The sequence below is a fragment of the Aotus nancymaae genome, unplaced genomic scaffold (genome assembly GCF_030222135.1).
Source record: "Aotus nancymaae isolate 86718 unplaced genomic scaffold, 86718_ANA_hifiasm-v0.15.2.pri h1tg000011l, whole genome shotgun sequence".
In the NCBI taxonomy this organism is placed as follows: domain Eukaryota; kingdom Metazoa; phylum Chordata; class Mammalia; order Primates; family Aotidae; genus Aotus; species Aotus nancymaae.
This window is the reverse complement of record NW_026988422.1, coordinates 40,794,156-40,816,798: the sequence shown is the minus strand read 5'-3', so window position 1 is coordinate 40,816,798 and position 22,643 is coordinate 40,794,156. Positions and strand designations below refer to the sequence as shown.

The 22,643-nt window shown below is 40.5% G+C and overlaps 1 protein-coding gene across 3 annotated transcripts in view; it reads left to right on the top strand.

Moving 5' to 3' along the window:
- The window catches only part of GPR176 (G protein-coupled receptor 176), a 127,816-nt gene that overhangs the window by 5,650 nt on the left and 99,523 nt on the right, over positions 1-22,643 (top strand). Inside the window, exon 1 of one of the 3 annotated variants that reach the window (XM_064374839.1) lies at positions 5,290-5,353. The exons of 1 other annotated variant lie outside the window; for it this stretch is intronic. Coding sequence is in view for 1 of the 2 variants with exons in the window: in XM_064374838.1 (XP_064230908.1) it covers positions 6,905-6,965 (61 nt within the window). In the remaining variant the exon portion in view is untranslated. Of the gene's footprint in view, positions 1-5,289; positions 5,354-6,897; positions 6,966-22,643 lie in introns of those variants that run through there. One more of the 3 variants, XM_064374838.1, reaches the window with a different exon arrangement.

Genomic DNA, 22,643 nt, shown 5'->3' with positions numbered 1-22,643 from the left:
AATGTTTATGTTCCTCTTCAAATTCATATATTGAAGACCTAACCTTCAATGTCATGTTATTAGAAGATAGTACCTTTGGGAGGTAATTAGGTTTAGATGAGGTCATGAGGATAGAGTTCTCAAGGTGGGATTAGAAACCTTATAAGAAGGAAGCAGAAAGCTTGCCCTCTCTTTTTTTGGAAACATTTGAGGATATGGCAGAAGGCAGCTGTTAGCAAATCAGGAAGAAGGCCCTCCTCAGAACCCGACCATGCTGGCACTTTGATCTCAGACTTCCCAGCCTATAGAACTGAAAGAAATGTCTATTTTTAAAGCTACCCAGCCTTTGGTATTTTATTATAGCAGCTGGAGCAGACTAATACACTTATGAATGGTCTATAATGAGCATGTGAAATTGATGACCCCAGGTAAAGATCCAACTTGCCTGTAGTTTGATTCCATGAGGTGGTTATTGAAGTATTCATTTGAAGGGAAAGGTGGGAAATCTACTTGTTAAATCTATTCAGCAGATCTGTTGGATAAACACTAGTTTTGCTCATGCTTGTTTATAGTCTTTGAGCAAAATCATATGGGGTACCAGCAAGGTTCATGGTACTTGTTTGATAGAGAAATATACTAGTGCTTTTGATATTATTTGAAATTAACCAGATAATAGCTGGATAATTCTTGGAGTTCCTTAGTTGAATGTTTCACTATAATACTAGTTTGTGCTTATACTTTATAATTACTCAGGATAATTTTTAGTTAACCATACTTATAGCCAATAATAAAATATCAACAGCCTTACTTCTCTACGTGTGGTTTCTGTCTTTTGTATGCCTAAAAACCTAGCATACCACATTAAGAATAAGGTGTCCTAGGCCAGTTGCATGGCTCATGCCTGAGCCACTGCACCCAGCCGTTTTGTTTCTTTTGTCTCAAAAAAAAAAGAAAACAAAAACAAAACAAAACTAGATAAATGGTAGTTGCCTGGGCTCAAGGTATTGAGGGGGAAAAGGCAGTGCTACTACCAAAGGATACATGGTTTCTTTGTGGGATGATAAAAATGTTCTGAAATTCAATAATAGTGGTGTTTGCACTACTTTGTGAATAGGCTAAAAACCATTGAGTTGTACACTTTAATTGGATGAATTCTATAGTATATGAATTTTATCTCAATAAAGCTTTTTTAAATTTTCACCAGAGAATTTAACTTCCAGGAAGAATTCTACCATGTAGACATCATATAGAAATAAAAGACAATGTAAGGCAATTTGATTGATTACAGTAGGCTGTTAACTATTGATCCTGCCACCTCCTGCCTCCTTAGATGTCAGTTCAGGATATCTTACTGTTTTTTTTTGAGAAAGAGTCTTACTCTATCACCCAGGCTGGAGTACAGTGGCATGATCCTGGCTCACTGCAACCTCTGCCTCCTGGGTTCAAGCAACTTTCCTGCTTCAGCCTCATGAATAACTGGGATTACAGTCGCCTGCCACCATGCCTGGCTGTTTTTTGTATTTTTTAGTAGAGACGGGGTTTCACCATATTGGCTAGGTTGGTCTCAAATTCCTGACCTCAAGTGATCCACCTGCCCTGGCCTCCCAAAGTGCTTGGATTGTAGGTGTGAGCCACCAGACCCAGCCCTACTTTCTGTTTCTATAAATTTAGCTGTTCCATAGATCTATGTCATACAATATGTGGTCTTTTGTGACTGGCTTTTTTTACTTAGCATAATATTTTCAGGATTTATCTATGTTTTAGCATATATTATCACTATATTTTTTATTGCTGAATAATATTCCATTGTATATTCTTTGTAGGAACTGCCAGACAGCTCCAAATATCCCTGGTTCTGTAACAAATGTACTTTGGTTTTATTTCGTGACATTTTGTAGTCTAGGAGGAAATTTATCTAAAAATGGGAACTAGGAAACATAACTGTGCTTTCCTCTGGGGTGTCCAAGTCTCAAACTCTCTTGTCCCTAGAGTTTGCCAAAGACTTTCTGCATATTTCACTTATCTGAATAAGTCATTTAGATTCTGTAGTGACTGGGAACTATTGCGAAACGTTGTTTTTTCCTTTCCTTTCCTTTTTTTTTTGAGATAGGGTCTCACTCTGTCACCCAGGCAGGAGTACAGTGGTGTGATCACAGCTCACTGCAGCCTCAGCCTCTCAGGCTCAGGTGATCCTTCTACCTCCTGGTGACCAGGACTATAGGTGCATGATGCCACACCTGGCTAAATTTTTTTTTTTTTTTTTGGTAAAGATGAGGTTTCACCATAGTCCTCAGGCTGGTCTGGAATTCCTGGACTCAAGTGATCTACCCACCTCAGCCTCCCAAAGTGCTAGGATTACAGGTGTGAGCCACTTTGCCTAGCCATGAAAAGTTTTATTGTCAGAGAGTTTCCATATTAGCTGGGTGGAAAACTGTTATTAGTCATATAGCACAAAAACAGAGGCATTTTTGCCTAGCTTGGAAGGTAGGAGTGGCTTTAGGCAAAGTTTTGTAGTAAAGATTTATCCTAGGGAAAACTAAAAAATAAGAAAACTTTATCTTAAAAAAATCAACTCTCATTTTCAGTGTTTATTACATCTCTTCTCATAAATCTCTTGTTTTCTTCTTGTTCATTTTGGATGTCCAGTGACCTTCTTCTGAGTTGCTGACCTGTCCTCTCTCTTCCAAAGTTAGCAGTACTGTATTCTATTCCTTCATGGTGGCTAAATAAATCATGTTAAATGCAGATGTTAATAGAGTTCGTGTATTAAAGTATTTTAAAGTAGTGATCTTTAAAAGTACTTTTTTTTTTTTTAAAGAAGGTATCTTAAGCAAAAGGGATGACTTGAACATTTCATATGTTTGAGAGGAAGGAGCAAGAAATGGGTTGGATAAGTCTTTTAGGCATCTTCAAACATATCATATAAAGACAAGCATATAGCATGTAAGGCATTTAAAAAAGTTAAAGGTATAGGATTACCTGATGCATAAAGGAGCAGGTGGGTGTCAGATAGATGCTAATATCTTGTTCTTTCTTTATGGCTTTACTTCTCCCTTTTATTTATGTTGTAACCAAGTTTTATAGGTTTTATAATTGATGATTTGGCATCCATTAATTGCAGAGTCAAACTAATGGCAAAAATTGTTTACATCTCCTCTGCAATCCAGCTTTTTTGGGCTTATGGAGGTTACATATGGGGCCACATTGCCCCCAACATCTGTGCTTTGCTTCCTGCCCAATAGGGAGCATCCCCACCTACCTGCTTCCTTCCACTATAGTAATAAAGGCATAATCCCAGTGTCCCCTGTCCCCACCCTCCATGCCTCATGTGTTACAGTTTTGTGTGGCATGGTATACCTCTTGTTTCTGGGAAACTGTGAATAACAAACTTCATTCAGTGGCATTTGGTCTTACCTATAAATTAAATCCAGGCACATTTTAAAACGATCTCTTTTGTAATATTAAATCTACGATTTCAGATTGTAGTCTTGGATTACTCATTGTGTCTCTTGACTCTGGCCTATGGTGGATCATTTTCTTGTGTATTTCTAAGGTTTTGATTGTGAGCCCATCTCCTTTTTGTTTGTTTTTTTTTCTTCAACACACTTTGTACCTGTCCCATCCTTTTTGTTTTGAAAGATTCTGTGAGATCTTGGCTGTAGAAGTGGCCTCCAGAATAGTTTCACATTTGCTCTTGCTGGGTATCACAGGGTTATCACTAGCTCAGGACCTTAACAACTAGAAAAGGCACATTTCCCTGTCATCTCTCTGAAGTTGAGAATAGATTTTTTGTTTTTTTGAGATGGAGTCTCACTCTTGTCTCCCAGGTTGGAGTACAGTGGCAGGATCTCGGCTCACTGCAACCTCCACCTCCCGGGTTCAAGCTATTCTCCAGCCTCAGGCCTCCAGAGTAGCTGGGACTACAGGTGCATGCCATCACACCCAGCTAATTTTTGTATTTTTAGTAGAGATTGGGTTTCACCATGTTGCCCAGGCTGGTCTCAAACTTCTGACCTTGTGATCAGCCCACCTTGGCCTCTCAAAGTGTTGGGATTCCAGGTGTGAGCCATTGCGCCTGGCTGAGGACAGGTTTTTAGCCTCTCTTTCTTCGAGGTGGCTACCCTTTCTGTTTTTTTGTAGGGGTTCCCATTCTGACTTCCTGCCTTAGGTGAGCCCAAGGTCTGGAATTCAGTTTCTCTGTGGGTGGTGAAACCTGAAGTTAGTTATGAGGGTCTATTTCCTGGTCTGAAAATCACCATTAAATGCAAGCACTGTGGTCTCCCTTTGTTTCATGCAACTGAGAGTTTCCTTTTATTTCTTGCAAGCTCAGTTATGAATTTAAAGATACATTGTGTTATACACGGCATTTTAGGTGTTCCATAGCATTGTTCTAAGTTTGTAAAGTGTTGGAATATTAATTTTATACAAAATTGAGTTGGATATGAAGAAAAGAACCTGAGTCTTTTGAGGGTGCCTGGAAGGAGTAAAGCATTTTGAAGTGCAGTGAGACTTTTGGAAGGAAGAACATAGAAGCCCCTTTGTTTTTGTCCCATAGGATCTATTTTTGATATATAAGACTTCAATTAATTATGTTAATTATATTAATTATATAAGATTTGTGTTTCTGTTATTTTACTCACAAAATGTTAAAGTATTTCTATTTCCTTTTCATCCCATAGTTCCTGGGTATCTGAAAATGTAGCCTCTGAATCAAATGCAGAATGCACAATTTAGGAGTGAGGGGATGAGGAGGGGAGCATACTTGAGATGTTAGCCAAAAAAGTTTTAAACTGAATTTTAGTCACTGTACCTGAATTAGTGCTGTGTCTATTGTATAACTGACTGTCTCCAGGACTCCTGTTCCTAGGCTTTGATCAATTAGTAATTGTAGAACTTAATTCATTATATAATTTTGATTTGTATAAATTTGATTCCAGTAAAATTATATCGTGAAGCTAGGGAATTATATAGGATTATTGACAAAAGGAAACTAAGAATAAATAAAACCTACCTTAACATACTGTAAGGCATGAGCAAAACTCAATAAGCTAAGAATGTAGCCCTGAACCCTCGCAAAAAAGCATCTTCCCCCTGTAGCACATATAGAAATATTTCTTCATGGCCTCTGTTACTGAAAACTTTCTAATGCCCCTGCTCAAGGAGGAAATTTGTTGTTGTTGCTATTGTTTTGTTTTTGCATTTGCAGGCAATTTCCAGAGAAATGCCTTCAAATTGACCTTAGCGGTATTTTGATCTGTGGCCACATTTCATTTGGAAGAATCATGGGAAACAGTTCTTTCTGGCCTGTAGTGAAAACTTGCTTCACCATAACTGAAACATTGAAAAACTTTCAATTTAAGCCACAAGTGCTTAGGTATGTTGGCACTAAATAAGTTTGTAACAATTGTTTATTATCAGTTTTGGAATTATTTATTTATTATTATTATTTTTTCTGATTAAAGTTCCTCCCTAGGGGCAAAATTACAGAGTTAAGGGCAAAGCATGAAACCTGTCCAGTCTCTCTGGCTTATTTTTTTCCTTTTGTGGAGTTTAAAAACTACAGAAAAAAATTAACAAATTATTACGAATCTACCACTCAGAAATGACAGATATTAACATTTCGTCATGTTTCTTTCATATATTTTTAAATTTACTTTTATTAATTTTATTATTTTGATACAGAGTCTCATGTTTACCCAGGCTGGAGTACAGTGGTGCAATCTCGGTTCCCTGCAACCTGTGCCTCCCAGGGTTCAAATGATTCTTTTACCTCAGCTTCCCGAGTAGCTGGGATTACAGGTACACGCCACCATGCCTGGGTAATTTTTGTATTTTTAATAGAGATGGGGTTTCACCATGTTGGACAGGCTGGTCTTGAACTCCTGACCTCAGGTGATCCGTCCACCTTGGCTTCCCAAAGTGCTGGGATGACAGGCGTGAACCACTATGCTTGGCTGTTTTATAAAAATAAAATGTTACAGGTACAGTTGAATCTCCCCTATGCCTCTCCTCAACCTTTTCTATCTTGTCTATTCCAGAGCTAGTCACTGTGCTGAATTTGGTGTACAATATAAACTTCTTCCTGCCTTTGTCCTGTTGTTTCTGCCTGATGCTTGCCTGTGATCATGAATTTTTGTTTTGTTTTGTTTTTCTTTTTGAGATGGAGTTTGCTCTTGTTGCCCAGGTTAGAGTGCAGTGGCGTGATCTCGTCTCACTGCAACCTCCCACTCCAGGGTTCAAGGGATTCTCTTGCTCCGACCCCAACAAGCCCAGCTAATTTTGTATTTTTAGTAGAGATGGGGTTTTACCATGTTGGTCAGGCTAGTCTCGAACTCCTGACTTCAGGTGATCCACCAGCCTCAGTCTCCCAAAGTGTTGGGAATACAGGCGTGAGTCACTATGCCCGGCCGAAGTTTTTACCAAGTGATACTTAGTCAATGCCCATTGCATGGGTAGATGACTCCATATGCAACATTGATTTCCAAATGGTTACCTAGTCTAGGAAGACAATATACATGAGGAGTTTAGGGAATTCATAGAGGAAAGACAAGGAAGGTTTTGCTAATGGGAGATGAATCCTCCCTGTGTAATTAGGTACCTTTGACTTATCTCCAATATGGTAACTCCCAACCAAGAATATAGCATTAGCCTTACATTTACACATTTATAGTTTACAACATATGCCACATTATTTCATTCAGTCATCATAATAACCTTGTGAAACAATGTAGGGGACATTTTCTGTTTTTATTTTCTCAGCACATCCCTTGCTTCTAACCAGATTGCTCTCCCACAACTCATGCACATCCACTGGCAACATTCCCTTCCTATATTCATCATGGTTCTTAGTTGCAGACAACAGATCCTCCTGTCAAAAGAAGACACAGCTATAAAAGCATTTAAAGAAAAACATTTTCTTGTGAAGATGGATTGCAAGGGAGTTCAGGCTTTAGAAGGACTGGCTTGCCAAATGAAATATACAACAGGTAATTAAAAGAAAACCTCGGGATTACCAAATTTACAGTTATTATGTTCGTTGTGAAAAAAGCTAGTTATTTCATGAGTTTTATAACCTCAAAGATTGTATCATCCCTTCAGATACCAGCATTAAAAGAGCAATGTTTGTGAAACAACAAAGTTGTTTTTATTAGAAAACAGTAACTTACAGAAAAGACTCAAGATTTCATTGATTTTGAGAAACAGAATTAGATGGAATGGCCTCAGTCTTTTAAAATGTATCTTTGTTTTGTGAGAGGGAAGTGGTTCCGGCTGCAAGTGCTTTGTTTTTGTTCTGGCTGTAGGGCGTAATGTGCTCACGCTTGCATAATACAGCAGGGCAAGGCATTAGTTTTACTTCTGTATCAAACTAGGCAGTTTACGGAGAAAGAAATGTATTACAAAATATTAGATTGCTTTTAGAATGTATGAGAGGGTCTGGGAACCAAGCTTAGATGCTACAGAGCTAGGGACATAGTCAAGAAATATGTACAGTCATTTCACTGTTCTAGCAGAAACCATGAACCTGTTGCCATGTACCACCTATTATGTGAGGGATTAGGCACATAACCCAAGGACGAGCTGGTCCAGAAGAACCAGAGGTATCTGTGGTCTCCCTGTCCTTACAGAAAGACTCTGATGGCTCTGTATCCAGCCCCTACCCCACATTAATCATGTCCAGTTTCCTTGGGAACATCTGCTGGGCAGAACCTGGATCATAAGCCTGCACCCTCACTGCAAGCCTGTCTGGAAAGTGCTATTTTAAACTTTCCAGCCTTTGTAGCAGAAGGTAGCAGGTGGTTGAAAGATTATAGAGGGAATATTGAGTGAACCAGACTATAGTATCTGCCACTTTCTACTTTGTGTGTGTGTTTTTAATATGACTTCCCCTCACAGTACTCTGTATAGCCCTACTCCCACCCTGGGATACAAGGGTGAACACATGATTCAGGCTTTGCTGATCCCAGTATCTTATTTCCCTGTCCATGAGGATTAGACCAGGAGTGGTCATAGAATCCGAGCTTGATCAATCACATAAATCAACGTCCTTGATATAGAGATGTTGGTAAAGAGGCTGTCTTTTTCCACAGGGGCTGCTAAACAGGAATAATGAAAGCCAGGAGTATCTGCTTAGGAGAGAATGAGGATAGAGAGAAGCAGAGGTGAGGGTGAGATAGAGACACAGGCAGTAGGGAGAGAGAATGAATCCTGATGATATTGTTTGTATTTCTGGAGGTCCTGAGCCTAATTCTATCCATGTGTTTTCCAATTACATGAACCAAAAAAAAAAACAAAACAAAAAAACCCACAAAACTCCTTTATTGCTTAAACTTGTTTGAGTTGGGTTTCTGTCATACACAACAGAAATATCCTGACTGATACAGACAGTATTTTTGTACTTTTGGCAGATAAGTCAGATGTACGATTCATATCCTACGTTTGCATGAACAAGTTCAGGGGGTTAGTGACTCATTTAATAGCACATTCTTACAGCCCATCAGGGCCTGATGCAATGGAAATCAGATGCCCAGAAGAACATCAGCTGCAATCCAGAGCCTGGAGAATTGAGCAGGATGGCCTGGCACCTGAAGAGATGCTCATAGGCACTGAGGAGTATCATAAAGTCTGGCAGTGAAGAAGTCAGGGGGAGAAAGTCATGCTCAGGCTCCAAGAGCCCAGGCATGTAAAGAAGGCTGGAAGCTGTGAGACTGACAAAAGTTCATGGATGTGCAGAGGCAGAGGTCCAGGGGAGATTTTACTGGACCAGGAAATACTGTGGCAACTGTCCTGAATCAGCATACAGCCTCGGATCCTTTTTCTCTCTCATTGAGACATCTATTTTTTGTTTTGTTTTGTTTTTTGTTTTTGAAACAGGGTATCAGTTGCCTAGGCTGGAGTGCAGTGGCATGATCTCGGCTCACTGCAACCTCAGCCTCCCTCCTTCCAGCGATTCTCCTGCCTCAACCTTTTGAGTAGCTGAGATTACGGGCATGCCCCACCACACCCAGCCTAAACATCTATTTTTAGTCAACAGCTTTTTATATATAAATAGTTGATGATAGTTAATTAATATAAAAACCTAGGGGTAAGAAAAAAAAAATCTAGCTGTGTTAGAAAAGGGAAATATTGCCGCTGTTTGATATAGCCACCTAGAAGATGATGAGTTCAATAGCCTCTAGGTCATAAACTGATTTCAGTTTTCCTGAATGTTTATAAGCGCTTCTGGGGAAGTCAGCAGGCAGGGAGGGCTAAGGGTGAGAAACACAACCCTTGCTACAGTCATTTATGGGTATGGATGAAGTATTGGACATCTAGCAGGTATATGGTTGGGAAAATGAACTGTTCCATGTTTTCTGGTTTAGATGGCTAGTGGCCAGCTCTCAGGATTAGCAAAACAGAACTCTCCTGTTGGGGTGAAATGAGTGTCCTCAGCTGATCCAAGCTCAAGGCTTGGAGGGGAGAGTGGGAGCTTTGTTAGCACAAAGCCCAGGCATCCAAATGCAGATAAGAATTGGGACTAGATCACGTGGGTATTGTCCAGTTAAATAGGCAATGCAAAGGCTGATGGCACCAAGCAAGAGAATGGTGGAGAGGAGCAAAGCAGAGAGATCCTGTGCAGCCTCTAAACTATCTTTACATTTCTTTAGCACATTAAGCTCAATACTTGCGAAGACCATTGACTTTGCTGTTCCGTCTGCCTTAGAATATCCTTTCCTAGACGCTTCTCATCCTTTAAATTGCAGCTCAAATGTCACCTCTAAGGAGCTTCCCCAGTCCTATCACATCACTCTGTTTATTTCCTCTGTAGCAGTTATAACTCTAGAAATTATCTTGTTTGTGTAGAATTCTCCCTCGCTCCATTAGAATGGAACACCATGAGAACTGGGACTTTGCTTCATGCGTGGCTGTGTCTCCAACATCTAGAACAGTGCCTGGTGCATAGTTGGTGCTCAATACATAGTGACGGATTGAATGAAATACTTGGGGACACATAAATGGGACAATTGATTAAATAATTACTGTTTTGATTTAGATGAGACTTAGGGGTCTTGTGAAAATAAACATGAATTTCATCCATAGCCAGGGTTCAAACACACATGGCCATGCCAGTGAACTAAAGTGGCGCTTACAAAAGCCAGATATCTGGAGGGACAACAGGTCTCTTGGTAGGAAATCCACAGGGGCAGGTTTCACCTGATTTAAATAAGAATGACCCTATGAGATAAGAGAGGCAGCATTTTAAACCAGGCAGCGTAATGTATGTGGGATGGCCTTATAGCTTTTGGAGACTTTTGGGTACTAGACTTCAAGTATGGCCAGAAGCAGCCACTTTTCTGAATAAATCACAAAACTCTTTCACAGTTGCTGTGTTTACTCAAAAACTTACCTTTTATTGCTATGCAAATGTAATAGTTATGAATATACTTTATATTTGGCAGTACTTTTTATTGTGTGGTGTTTCACAAAGTGTGCTCTGGGTTACACTAGGGAGGTAGGATGTTCTGTGGAAAAATAGTGTCTTGGGCTGAAGAAGTTTGTCTGGAAGCAGCCAGACTTCTTCAAAACTCTGCCCCTGTGTATTTCCTATCAGGAGACCTGTTGTCCCTCCAGATATCTGGCTTTTGTAAGCACCACTCTAGTTCACTGGGCATGGCCATGTGTGTTTGAATCCTGGCTCTGGATGAAACTCATGTTTATTTTCACAAGGAATAGTTCCTTGTGGCATTTTCACAGAAAGCCTGGGGACATGACCCTTCCTGTGGAAGAGTGGCCGAGAGGCAGTGTGGTCATCAGGGAGCTATAGGTGACATTTGGCTGCCTGTGCTGACATGGCTACTAGGTATGTAGGATCAGAATGGTGTCCTTGAGTTTCTGACAACTGTTAGAGGACAACCCCTTCTACCCATCTATCTGGGAGGCTCAGTAGTAGGAGTGGGGGTTTGGAATAAGGGCTGAAAACAATAGAATATTTTGACTCTAGCTGCCCTGGCTGGAAAACCCTGCTTTTTGCACAACTAAGTCAGTAGGTTTCACAAATAAGTCAGACAAAGCGTCTTCTGCTGTTAGAATGTGTATCAGTTTAACAAAGGCTGGTCATCCAGCTCGTTGCTTCCATTTGTACACACAAAACCTTCAGCATCTTTTAAAAAATTAAACTGTTTTTACTTTGAGATAATTGTAGATTCACATGCATTTATAAGGAATAATAAATAGAGAGATGCTTGTATCCTTTACCCAGTTAGCATATTGCAACACCTAGTCCCTGTGTATGTGTAGTTTGTATATAAGGTGTGTACAATACAACAACCAGGATATTGCCCTCAAAATTTCCATCACCACAAGGATTCCAATTGTTGCATTTTTATGGTCACACCCATTTCCCCCCTGCCCAACCCCCTCCTTAACCCTTGGCAACCACTAACGTATTCTACATTTCCATAATTTTGCCATTTCAAGAATGTTACAGAAATGGAATACTGTGGTATGTAACCTTTTTAGATTTTTTTTTTCATGCAGTATAATTCTTGGGAGAGTCATCCAATTGTTGTGTTTATCAACAGTTTGTTCCTTTTTATTTTGATTCCATTTATATGACTTTTTTTTTTTTGAGATAGGGTCTTACTGTCACCCAGGCTGGAGTGCAGTGGTGTGATCTTGGCTCACTGTAGCCACAACTTATGTGCTTAAGCAATCCTGTGCCACCACATCAGCCAACTTTTAAAGGTTTTGTTTTTGTTTTTGTTTTTGTTTTCTGTAGAGACAAGGACTCACTATAATAAGTCATCCTTCTGCCTTAGCCTCCCAAAGTTCTGGGATTACAGGTGTGAGCCACTACATCCAGTCTTTATGACCTTTTTGAATGAAAGCATGACAACCTCTAACTTTTCTGGTTATTCTTAAGTCACAGAACACTCTCAATTTAGTACATAATTTTGCAGTTCCCTGATAAAAGAGGTAAACCACCAACCTTGATTTAAAATAAATAATTCTCCCCTCCCCAAAATCCCTAGTGTAGGCCTGGTGCCCTGGAGAAGCCTGAGGTTGAACACAGGAGTCTAGTCTGCTTTCTCCATTCTGAGCTTCTGGCCAAGTTTGCTTGTCCCTCCAAGATTGGAGCTGGGTTGGTGGTTGTAGGGGTTGGAGGAGGGAGTTTCAGGAGGGGCAGGAACAGGATTACCTGACATTGATGCTGTTGTAAGTGGCTTCATACTCTGGGCTGTTGCCTGTTTCCTTGATGGTGATGATGCCCTCTCATATTCTGTCCTTGCTCCCTGCAAATGCTGCTGGACTTCCAGCTTCTCTCTGTTGAAGCCTGCTTGCTTATGCAGGTGACTCTCTTGGACAAGTCCTGACATGCCCCCATGCCATTGCTCTCACATCTTGGCCTATGTCCATTACACAGACACATGCCCCATAAGTTCGAGGAGTGCAGGCTGCCCACTGTAGCCCCTTCTTTGAGCAGCTTATCAGCCCATCTCTTGCTCTTTAGGTTTCTCAGACAGGAAACAATCACAAATTCATGGTGAACCCCAATTGCAGGGGACACAAATCAAGTGTCTGCATGGGCTTGTTGAAAACCCCTAACCAGGCGTGAGGACTTTGAATGGGCACCCACACCCTTCCTTCCTGGGCAAGTAGGACTCACAGTGTACCCACAGTTCTCTGTCCGTTCCATTATTATCCTCCAGGTTGGTGAAGGTTTGAGTCTTATATCCCTTGACTGTACCTTTGAAATATTTACGTTTTGATCTGATACCTTACTTTATATTTATTGTATCTTGGTGCCTCGGTAGAATTTTCTGATTCCAATGGTCAGAAGCATGTGAACCAGAGCAACTCCTTCTTGAATAGGAGCTGGGTAAAATAAGGCTGAAACCTGCTGGGCAACATTCCCAGGCAGTTAAGGCATTCTAACTTACAGGATGAGGGGGGAGGTCAGCACAAGATACAGGTCATGAAGACCTTGCTGATAAAACAGGTTTCAGCAAAGAAGCCAGCCAAAACCCTCCAAGATGGCAATGACAGCAGCCTCTGGTCCTCTTCACTGCTACACTCCCACCACTGCCATGACAGTTTACAGATGCCATGGCAACATGAGGAAGTTACCATATGTGGTCTAAAAAGGGGAGGCATGACTAACTCATCCCTTGTTTAGCATATCATCAAGAAATAACCGTAAAAATGGGCAACAAGCAGCCCTTGGGGCTGCTCTGTCTGTCGAGTGGCCATTCTTTTATTCCTTTACTTTCTTAATAAACTTGCTTTCACTTTACCCTCTGGGCTTGCCCTGAATTCTTTCTTACACGAGATCCAAGAACGCTCTCTTGGCATCTGAATCAGGACCGCTTTCTTGTAACACAATGATAGGACGCTATGTTAATTTAGAAGTGTTTTTTTTTTTTTTCTACTTAAAATTCATGATGCAGTTTTGTTCAAAGTCTCCATATACCTCTTCAACATCAGCATCTGCTTTGGCTGGGAGCAGTTTGGAGCCATCTCATACTCAGTTTTTTGGGAGCCCATCATCATTACTTCAACCTGTGGTAAGATGCCACACTTAAAAAAAACCTCATATATGATGTGGCCACTGAAAATGTTATGCTAAGCCACAAGTAACCATTCTGATTTTTTAGGACTGTTTTTCTTTCTTCTCCCTTTTTGTCTTGTTTCCATTCACAAGTGCCATGACATAATAATGTATGGCCTCTTAAAGAGAGCTTATAAAATTTTCAATTGTGAACTCACACACCCAGGAATGATGAATAATTTGCTTCTTTTTTAAACTTACTCCATCAGATGACCTCTACAGGAAGGCTAAAGTAGCCTCGACAGAGATAATTTCAGGTCATTGTGCCTTCTCCAGACAAAGTTCCAAATAAGTAATTTGTTGTTTATTCCAGTTAAAGTACAGAAACTCCTTGATTTATAATGAGGTGTGCCAATAAATCCATTGTGAGTTGAAAGTATCATAAGCTGAAAATGCATTTAATACACCTAGACTTCCAAACATCATAGCTTAGCCTAAGCTACCTTAAATGAGCTCAGAACACTTACATTAGCCAACAGTTGGGCAAAATCAATCATATAACACAAGGCCCATTTTATAATGAAGTGTAGACTATCCCATGCAGTTTATTAAATACTGTACTGAAAGCATATTACTTTTGTACCATGGTAAAGTTGAAAAATTGAAAGTGAAACCATCATAGGTTGAGACCATCTCTAATTGAGAAAGTGTCTTGTATTAGGAGTGACTTTGTATTTTCTGAGCAATAATTTTTGAGGACGTCTCTGCCTTGTCCTATTTACTCCCTAGTTCTCTGGGCATCCCCTTGTGTGCTCATTTGCACCTTTAATTACAGCTGCTTTTTGTTGGGGCTTCCTGTACAGTTTCTTAGGGCAAGAAACACTTTCAGAGGCTGCTAAATGTAAAGGAAAGAATAACTCTCTGAAGTCAACCTGAGTGTAAATTCAATTTCCAGGAACATAGAGTTTAAGCGAGACTCCAGCAGAGACAAAATAATCAAATCTCAGTTTCCAGACCCTCTCATTGATTGACGAGAATGGCACCTTTTGTATTTGTCCTGTTGTTTCTGTGGCCTGCTCCCAAGGTTGCAAGTCTTCAGCAGCAATGAATCTACAAATGACCAGAAGCCTTAAGATGAAGCCTTCTGCATCTGCCACATGAAAGGCAGGATTAGGGACTAGACGACTAACTACCCATTTCTCTGCAGGATGCTATTATTCTTAAGATTGGATGGAACTTTTCTCTGAAGAGTGCCAATCATTTTTCTTGTTTATAATAAATCAATGGGCTCTGGCAGGTAAGGATCACACCAGGTGCTTGGGAAGGGTGAATTCTAGCCTGGCCTTGCTGCTGAGTGGTAGGTTGAGTGCTGGTAAATCACTTTGCCTCTTTTTTGATTGTACTTGCAAGGCAGAGATTCTTAAACCTAATATGCATAAAATCACTTGTTAAAATGCAAATTACTGAATCTGCCAACAGAAATTCTGTTTGGGTGGTTTGACATGGGTCTTGGAGTCTTCTTCTTCTTCTTCTTCTTCTTCTTTTTTTTTTGAGATACAGTCATGCTCTGTTGACCAGGTTGGAGTGCAGTGGCACAATCTCAGCTCACTGCAACTTCTGCCTCCTGGGTTCAAGTGATCCTCCCACCTCAGCTTCCCAAGTAGCTAGGATTACAGACTTGGATCACCATGCCCGGCTGATTTTTGTTGTTGTATTTTTTAGTAGAAATAGGGTTTCACCATATTGGCCAGGCTGGTCTCGAACTCCTGACCTCAAATGATCCATCCTCCTTGGCCTCCCAAAGTGCTGGGATTTCAGGTGTGAGCCACTGTGCCTGGCTCTGGAGTCTATTTTTTTTTACTTTAGAACTTGGAACAATTCTATGGAGTCTATATTTTTAATGAACACTCTAGGTGATCTTGGTGCAGGTGCTTCACACTTTAACATTGATCTAAGGGATGCCTGAACTACTTCTTAGTGTCCGTGGAGATGACAGGTGGGCATCAGGGATAGTCCCAGGTTATAGTTCCAGGAGAGTTAGGATGGGAGAAAGCTGTTTAAGTGCTGAGGTCATTAGAAGACTTTTTTGTTGTTGTTCCTAGGTGAGTAATAGCATTGGCCAAAGCCAGCTTATTCTTGCGAAGAGAATAGTTGGGATGGAGAAGAAGTAGGAATTTAATTTTGGGGTTATTGATACCAGTTCTACCCATCTTTTTTTTTTTTTTTTGGAAGAAAGAAAGAAAGAAAAAAAAGAATGAAGAAAAGGAAGAAAAAGGAAGAGAAAGAGAATGGGAGTATTGCTTTCTTGCCCAGGCTAGAATGCAGTTTAGTAATGGGTATTGAAAACCTCTTTTATACCAATAATTATACTTAATGATGTAGACAGGAAGGAATAAGGGAAGAAAATAACAAACAAGCAGCCAACCAATATTTCATTTCAACCTATGAAATGCTATGAGATTACTGAGGAGTGATTTACTTCCAATTATGTATTCACTTTTGGAATAGGTGTGAGGTGGTAATGTATGTTTTGTGTATTTGGAGAGTTCTATAAATGTTTATTAAGTTTACTCGTTCCGGGTCTGAGTTCAAGTCCTGGATGTCCTTGTTAATTTTCTGTCTCGTTGATCTATAGAATCGTTAGCTCTTCTTGTTACATTGATCCTTTTGCCATTATATAATGTCCTTCTTTGCCTCTTTTGATCTTTGTTGCTTCAAAGTCTACTTTATCAGAGGCAAGAATTGCATCTCCTGCTTTTTATTTATTTGTTTATTTTTACTCTCTGTTTGATTGGTAAATCTTCCTCCTTCTCTTTGTTTTGAGTCTTTGTGTATCGTTGCATGTGAGATGGGTCTGGATGCAGCATACCGATGGGTTTTGGCTTTTTATCCAATTAGAATATATATAAGTTTAATACTGGCATTTGATGCTAGCTGGCTGTTTTGCCCATTAGTTGGTGTAAATTTTTCATTGTGTTAATGCTCTTTGCTTTTTGATGTATTTTTGGAAAGGCTGATATTGGTCGTTCCTTTATATGTATAGTGCTTCTTTCAGAAGCTCTTGTAAAGCAAGCCTGGTGGTGGTGAAGTCTCTAAGTACTTGTTTGTTTGCAAAAGATTTAATTTTTCCTTCCCTTGTAAAGCTTAGTTTGGCTGGATAAGAAATTCTGGGTTGAAAGTTCTTTTCTTTAAGGATGTTAAATATTGGTCCCCACTCTTTTCTGGCTTGTAGGGTTTCTGCTGAGAGATCTGCTGTAAGTCTGATAGGTTTCTCTTTATAGGTAACCTGACCTTTCTCTCTGGCTGCCCTTAGTATTTTCTCCTTCATTTCCACCCTAATAAATCTGGCAATTATGTGCCTTGGGGTTGGTCTTCTTGAAGAATATCTTTGTGGTGTTCTCTGTATTACCTGGAGTTGAATATTACCCTGCCTTGCCAGGTTGGGAAAGTTTTCCTGAATGATATCCTGAAGAGTATTTTCCAACTTGGATTCATTCTCTTCATCACATTCAGGTACACCTATCAAACGTAAATTAGGTCTTTTCACATAGTCCCATATTTCCTGGAGACTTTGCTCATTCCTTTTCATTCTTTTTTCTCCAATCTTGTCTTCTCGTTTCATTTCACTGAGCTGGTCCTCGACATCTGATATCCTTTCTTCTACTTGATCAATTCGACTGTTTAAACTCGTGCATGCTTCGCGAAGTTCTCGTGTTTTTCAGCTCCATCAATTCACTTATATTCCTCTCTAAATTGTCCATTCTCGTTAACATTTCGTCAAACCTTTTTTCAAGGTTCTTAGTCTCTTTGCATTGGGTTAGAACAAGTTCTTTTAATTCACAGAAGTTTCTTATCACCCACCTTTTGAAACCTGCTTCTGTTATTGGAACACACTCGTTCTCCATTAAGCCTTGTTTCGTTACGGATGAGGAATTGCGATCCCCAGTAGAGGGAGAGGCATTCTGATTTTGAGTATTCTCTGCCTTTTTAGGCTGGTTTCTTCCCTTCATTATATATTTATCCCTCTGTCATCTTTGTAATTACCGACTTTCTAACTAGGTCTCTGAGCGGACATCCAACTTGTTGATTCCCAGCGCCGAAATCTGAGCAATCCACTACGCCGGCCAAAACAGCGGTGTTAAGATTGATGATGCTTTTCTGCCCAGTAATCTCCGGACTCTGCACCAAGAACTGTCACGCTGTGGCACCAGCAAAACCGCCGCGCCAGCTACAAGAGTCGCCCTGGCGACCTGTGGGGCTTCTCCGCTGGGAATCTCTTGGTCCGTGAGCAACAAAAATTCATCTGAAAGTGTGGCGTCCTCTCGTTCTCTGTGCTTTCACTGAGAGCTATGAGCCCGAGCTGCTAATGATCAGCCATCTTGGATCTCTCCGCCCATCTTTTAATAACTAGTGTTGCTTAAGGGCTGAAGGTAAAATGGAAAAATATAGAGCCTTTAATATGAATAGGCAGGGCCCCTTTCCTAATCTGACTTACAGAAACTTTTCTCAAAATTTTATACCTAAGATCATTGAATTTCCTAGTTCTGCTTCTGCTGACCATTTCCATATCACTCCATATCCTATAAGTAATAACTAAATTATTTATTCAAAAAGGCAGAAGGGGAATTCTATTTGCCTTTCAGGTACATCTTGTTATTAATATAAAGGTAGTGTTAGGGTTAGGTGACCACTTCCCATTCTCTTCAGGTACTTGTTCTCTGCCTCACAACCTGATATCTCACTATGGAGGATCAGCTGGAATACTTGGCTGTCAGAAACATGATAGAAGTGTCTTAAGCTTTCTTTTTTTCTAATTCTGTTCTAATTCTTTTCTTGGCAGTTTTTTTTTTTTTTTAATTCCCAAAACTATCACTGAGCTAGAGATGGTGGCTTACACCTGTAATCCCAGCACTTTGGGAGGCTGAGGTGGGCGGATCACAAGGTCAGGAGATCCAGACCATCCTGGCCAATGTGGTGAAACCCCATCTCTAGTAAAGATACAAAAATTAGCTGGATGTGATGGTGTGCACCTGTAGTCCCACCTACTTGGGAGGCTGAGGCAGGAGAATCAATTGAACCTGGGAGGCAGAGTTTGCACTGAGCAGAGATTGCACCACTGCACTCCAGCCTGGTGACAGAGTGAGACTCCATATCAAAAAAAAAAAAAAAAAAAAAAAACACTTCAGACAATGTGCACTGTGTCAGGGGACTCACCATCTGCCACTCCTCATGTGGGCTCCTCTCCCCTTCAGCCATTTCAGTCATGCTGTGTTCTGCCTTCTGGAACTGTAGTCAAATGTTGTTTTCAGCTGGGCACAAAAGAGAACAGAGGGGGCAAGTGAATGATCAGAAGGACCAATTCAGGACTATTTGGCTTTGGGGATAATTGTGACTTATTTAGGCTGCAAATTCTTGTTAGAATATGCACAACAGGGGAGTGTGTGGGCAGCTTTAAAAGTAACTGTACTTCTGCCAGGTGCGGTGGCACATGCCTATAGTCCCAGCTACTCGGGAGGCTGAGGTGGGAGGATCGCTTGAGCCCAGGAGTTCTGGGCTGTATGCGCTATGCGGATCGGGTGTCCGCACTAAGTTTGGCATCAATGTAGTGACCTCCCGGGAGCCGGGGACCACCAGGTTGCCTAAGGAGGGGTGAGCTGGCCCAGGTCGGAAACGGAGCAGGTAAAAACTCCCATGCTGATCAGTAGTGGGATTGTGGCGGTGAATAGCCACTGTGCTCCAGCCTGGGCAACATAGTGAGACCCCGTCTCTAAAAAAATAAAAATAAAAAAAGTAACTGTACTTTCATTTGGCCTGCTTATTAGGCATTTTTGTTTTTATTTTATTTATTTATTTTTTATTTTTTTTACTGCCTCTTGCAGAGCAGGGCTAACTCACAGGCAGTGTGCCTAGAGTTAGCCTAGGCATTCTTATTGTTAATATTGGACATCTTTAATTTGTGTACTGTCTCAAGGCATGAGTGCAGAAGCTACATTAAATCCCCATGGCCAACTTGTAATCTTAATGTGAGTCTTCTGTTGTTGGGGATGAAGAAAATAGGTTTAATTGAATTCACATATTATCCTTCATGTTAATTTCCATATGTTGACTTATTGAGTTTAACTTCTACTACCACCCTCAAGCTTTTATTTGGTGTACTGCTGTTAGGCTTCTTTTTTTTTTTTTTTTTTTAACCATCCTTGTTTTTATTCAATTTAGGAGCCAAGATTAGCACTTTATCTTCATCATTTAAATTTACCTAGATTTTATTATTTTAATTTATCTAGGTTTTATCATTTTAATTTATCTAAATTTAACTAAAATGTATTTTTTTTGTATCAACTTGTTAATTTTTTTGGTGGGGGAACATGATTATTCTATGTAACATTATTGCTCTAAGCATTACTACCTATGTAGTTTTTGTATTTCATCTAAACTATGAATTTTTTAAAAAGAGTTTAATGGTCAGGAAGAGAAAGTTGGAAATCTTGCCATTGGAGACCTGCTAAAATCTAGGTTGATTTTAATTTACTAGTCAAAACCATTTTGGAATGATTGTTAAGCCAGTTATGAATGTATTCAATAGAAGTATCACCCAGCCCATATTTCCTTAGCTTGATAACCTTGTCAAGACCTTAATACATTTTGTCAGATACATTACCGAAAGCCAGATATACTTTGTCTACTGCATCATTTAAGCTTACTGATATAAGAAAATGAGGGGAATCTACATCTGCATGATTTATTCTAGTGTATCCATGCTGACTCCTAGTGACTGCTGCTTGCCTTCCTTTTGATCATTCTAGCATTAGGTTGACTAATATGAATTTTGCTGTATTTTTCTTGTTCCTCTTTTCCTTGTCTCCAGGTTTCTGGTTCCTTTTTCAGTATCTGTAATTCCTTAAAGTTCTTCAGAGTTGATCGGGAACTTCCCATACTTCAGCGTGTAAATGAATCTGCTAGGAATCATGTTACAATACAGGTCCAGGAATCAAGGCGTAGAAACAGGATTGGCTCCCTTTACTATCACTCCTAGTGATCCACTAGGAAAATGATTGTCTTCCATCCTTAGAGACTTAGTTCCAAAGGGAGGGACAGTGATTCCTGTGAACTGGAAGCTGAGATTGTCATCCAGCCCCTTTGGGCTCATGCCTGTTAGTGAATAGGCATATCAGGGGGCTGCTGGACTGGCTGGGGTGATTGGTCCTGATTACCAAGGGTAAGCTGCTGCTACACAATTGGAGGTAAGGTAGAGCGTGCCCAGGAGGTCTACAGTGGAGTCCAAGATTTTGCATTTCCTGCAAACATCTAGCTGATGCTAATGCTGCTGGTCCACAGGCTACACTTTGAGTAGCTGAGTACTAGAAGACTTGGTGTTTTAGGTAGGATATCAGCTTTGAGCGCTCCTCTAGAACAGGAAAGAGGTCTCTAGTAGGTAGTGCTCTTAAATTCTTATTCCCACACTTACAAACTCACCGGTATCCTTGTCCTCCAACAATTATTTCCCTTATTCTTTAATCCTCAAGGTCTCTTGCTCCTACTGGTTGCCTGTGACCCCCTCTCTCCCTGCCACACAGTGCCTTTCTTTCTTCTTCCTTTCACAGTCATGCTTCTTGGAAGAGCAGCCTTGAATTTTATACTTCCATGTTAGCCCTCCCCAATTACTCCACAATCAACAACTCTGATCATGTCTCTTTCCTTTTTGAAACTCTGCCCTGGCTCCCCATTCCCTGTAACTTCTCGTAGTGACATCTCCTGCCTGGCTTCTGTTTCCCTCCCTAGCTTGTCTCTTTACACTCCAGGAGTTCCAAATTACGCTTGGCTTCAGGGTACATCATTCTCTTCCCAGTCTCCTTGCCTTAACTTTTGCTGTTCCTCTGTCCATATAAGCTCTTCTCTGCTTTATTCACCTGGCTATGTCCTTTCATTCTTCAGCCGTTCCTTTTACTATCTGTCTTTACTTAGGAACTTAAGTTCATTTCTTTGCTTATATTTATTATTTGTATAATTCAGGAATAGTTGAAAGGAAGGAAACTTGTGTTTTCCCTCTCTAGGGTGCATCTGTAACTGTATAATTATTTAAAGGAGGTATTATCTTGACATGGTAGTGGTCAGTCTTACTGAAGGGTTTTAAGGATACCACATCACTTGGCAAAATCATTGTAAATCTTGTTTGAAAAAAAGAGAAGACTTAACCATCACTGTACGTGGAGAAGAATGTTTTTAATTAGTTTATCATTGTGTGAGTTACTCTAGTTGATCTACACAATATTCATTGACATTATGGTTTCATGAAAATGAAGCAATAAAATAAAGATAATATATTGTATCACATGAGAATATTTTCACTAATGTGGTCCACAGAGACTGTGATAAATGGTAGGGTTTTCAGACGATAACTCAGAATTTTGACAACATCTTGCATTGGTCACCCTTGGGAGCACTGACAGATAGGGTCACTTGCTGGCTAAGAGAGTGGCCTCATGGAAATCACTAAGCTGACTGGGTTTTCCCAACAGGAATAGGGAATAGAGATGGAGAGCTGCCAGAAAAGATGCAGACACTGAGGCCTTGATGGATTATTAGTTGATTATTCAGGCTATAGCGGCTCAGGACCTAAGATAAATTGAATTAAATCCAAAAGAAACTAGGCGATGGACAAATAAAAATTTTTAATAAAATTTAAAGGCCAGGCGTGGTGGCTCACGCCTGTAATCCAAGCACTTTGGAGGCCAAGGTGGGCGGATCACCTGAGGTCGAGAGTTCAAGACCAGCCTGACCAACGTAGCGAAACCCCGTCTTTATAAAATAAATAAATAAATAAAATAAAATAAAATGTAAAGATACTTCTCGGCCGGGCGCAGTGGCTCATGCCTATAATCTTAGAACTTTGGGAGGCTGAGGGGGGCGGATTTTCTGAGCTTGGGAGTTCGAGACCAGCCTGGGCAACATGGTGAAACCCTGTCTCTACTAAAATACAAAAAACTGGCCAGGCGTGGCAGCATGCACCTGTAGTCCCAGCTACTTGGGAGGCTGAGGCAGGAGAATCACTTGAACCTGGGAGGCGGAGGTTGCAGTGAGCTGAGATTGCGCCACTGTACTCCAGCCTGGGTGACAGAGCAAGATACCGTCTCCAAAAAAA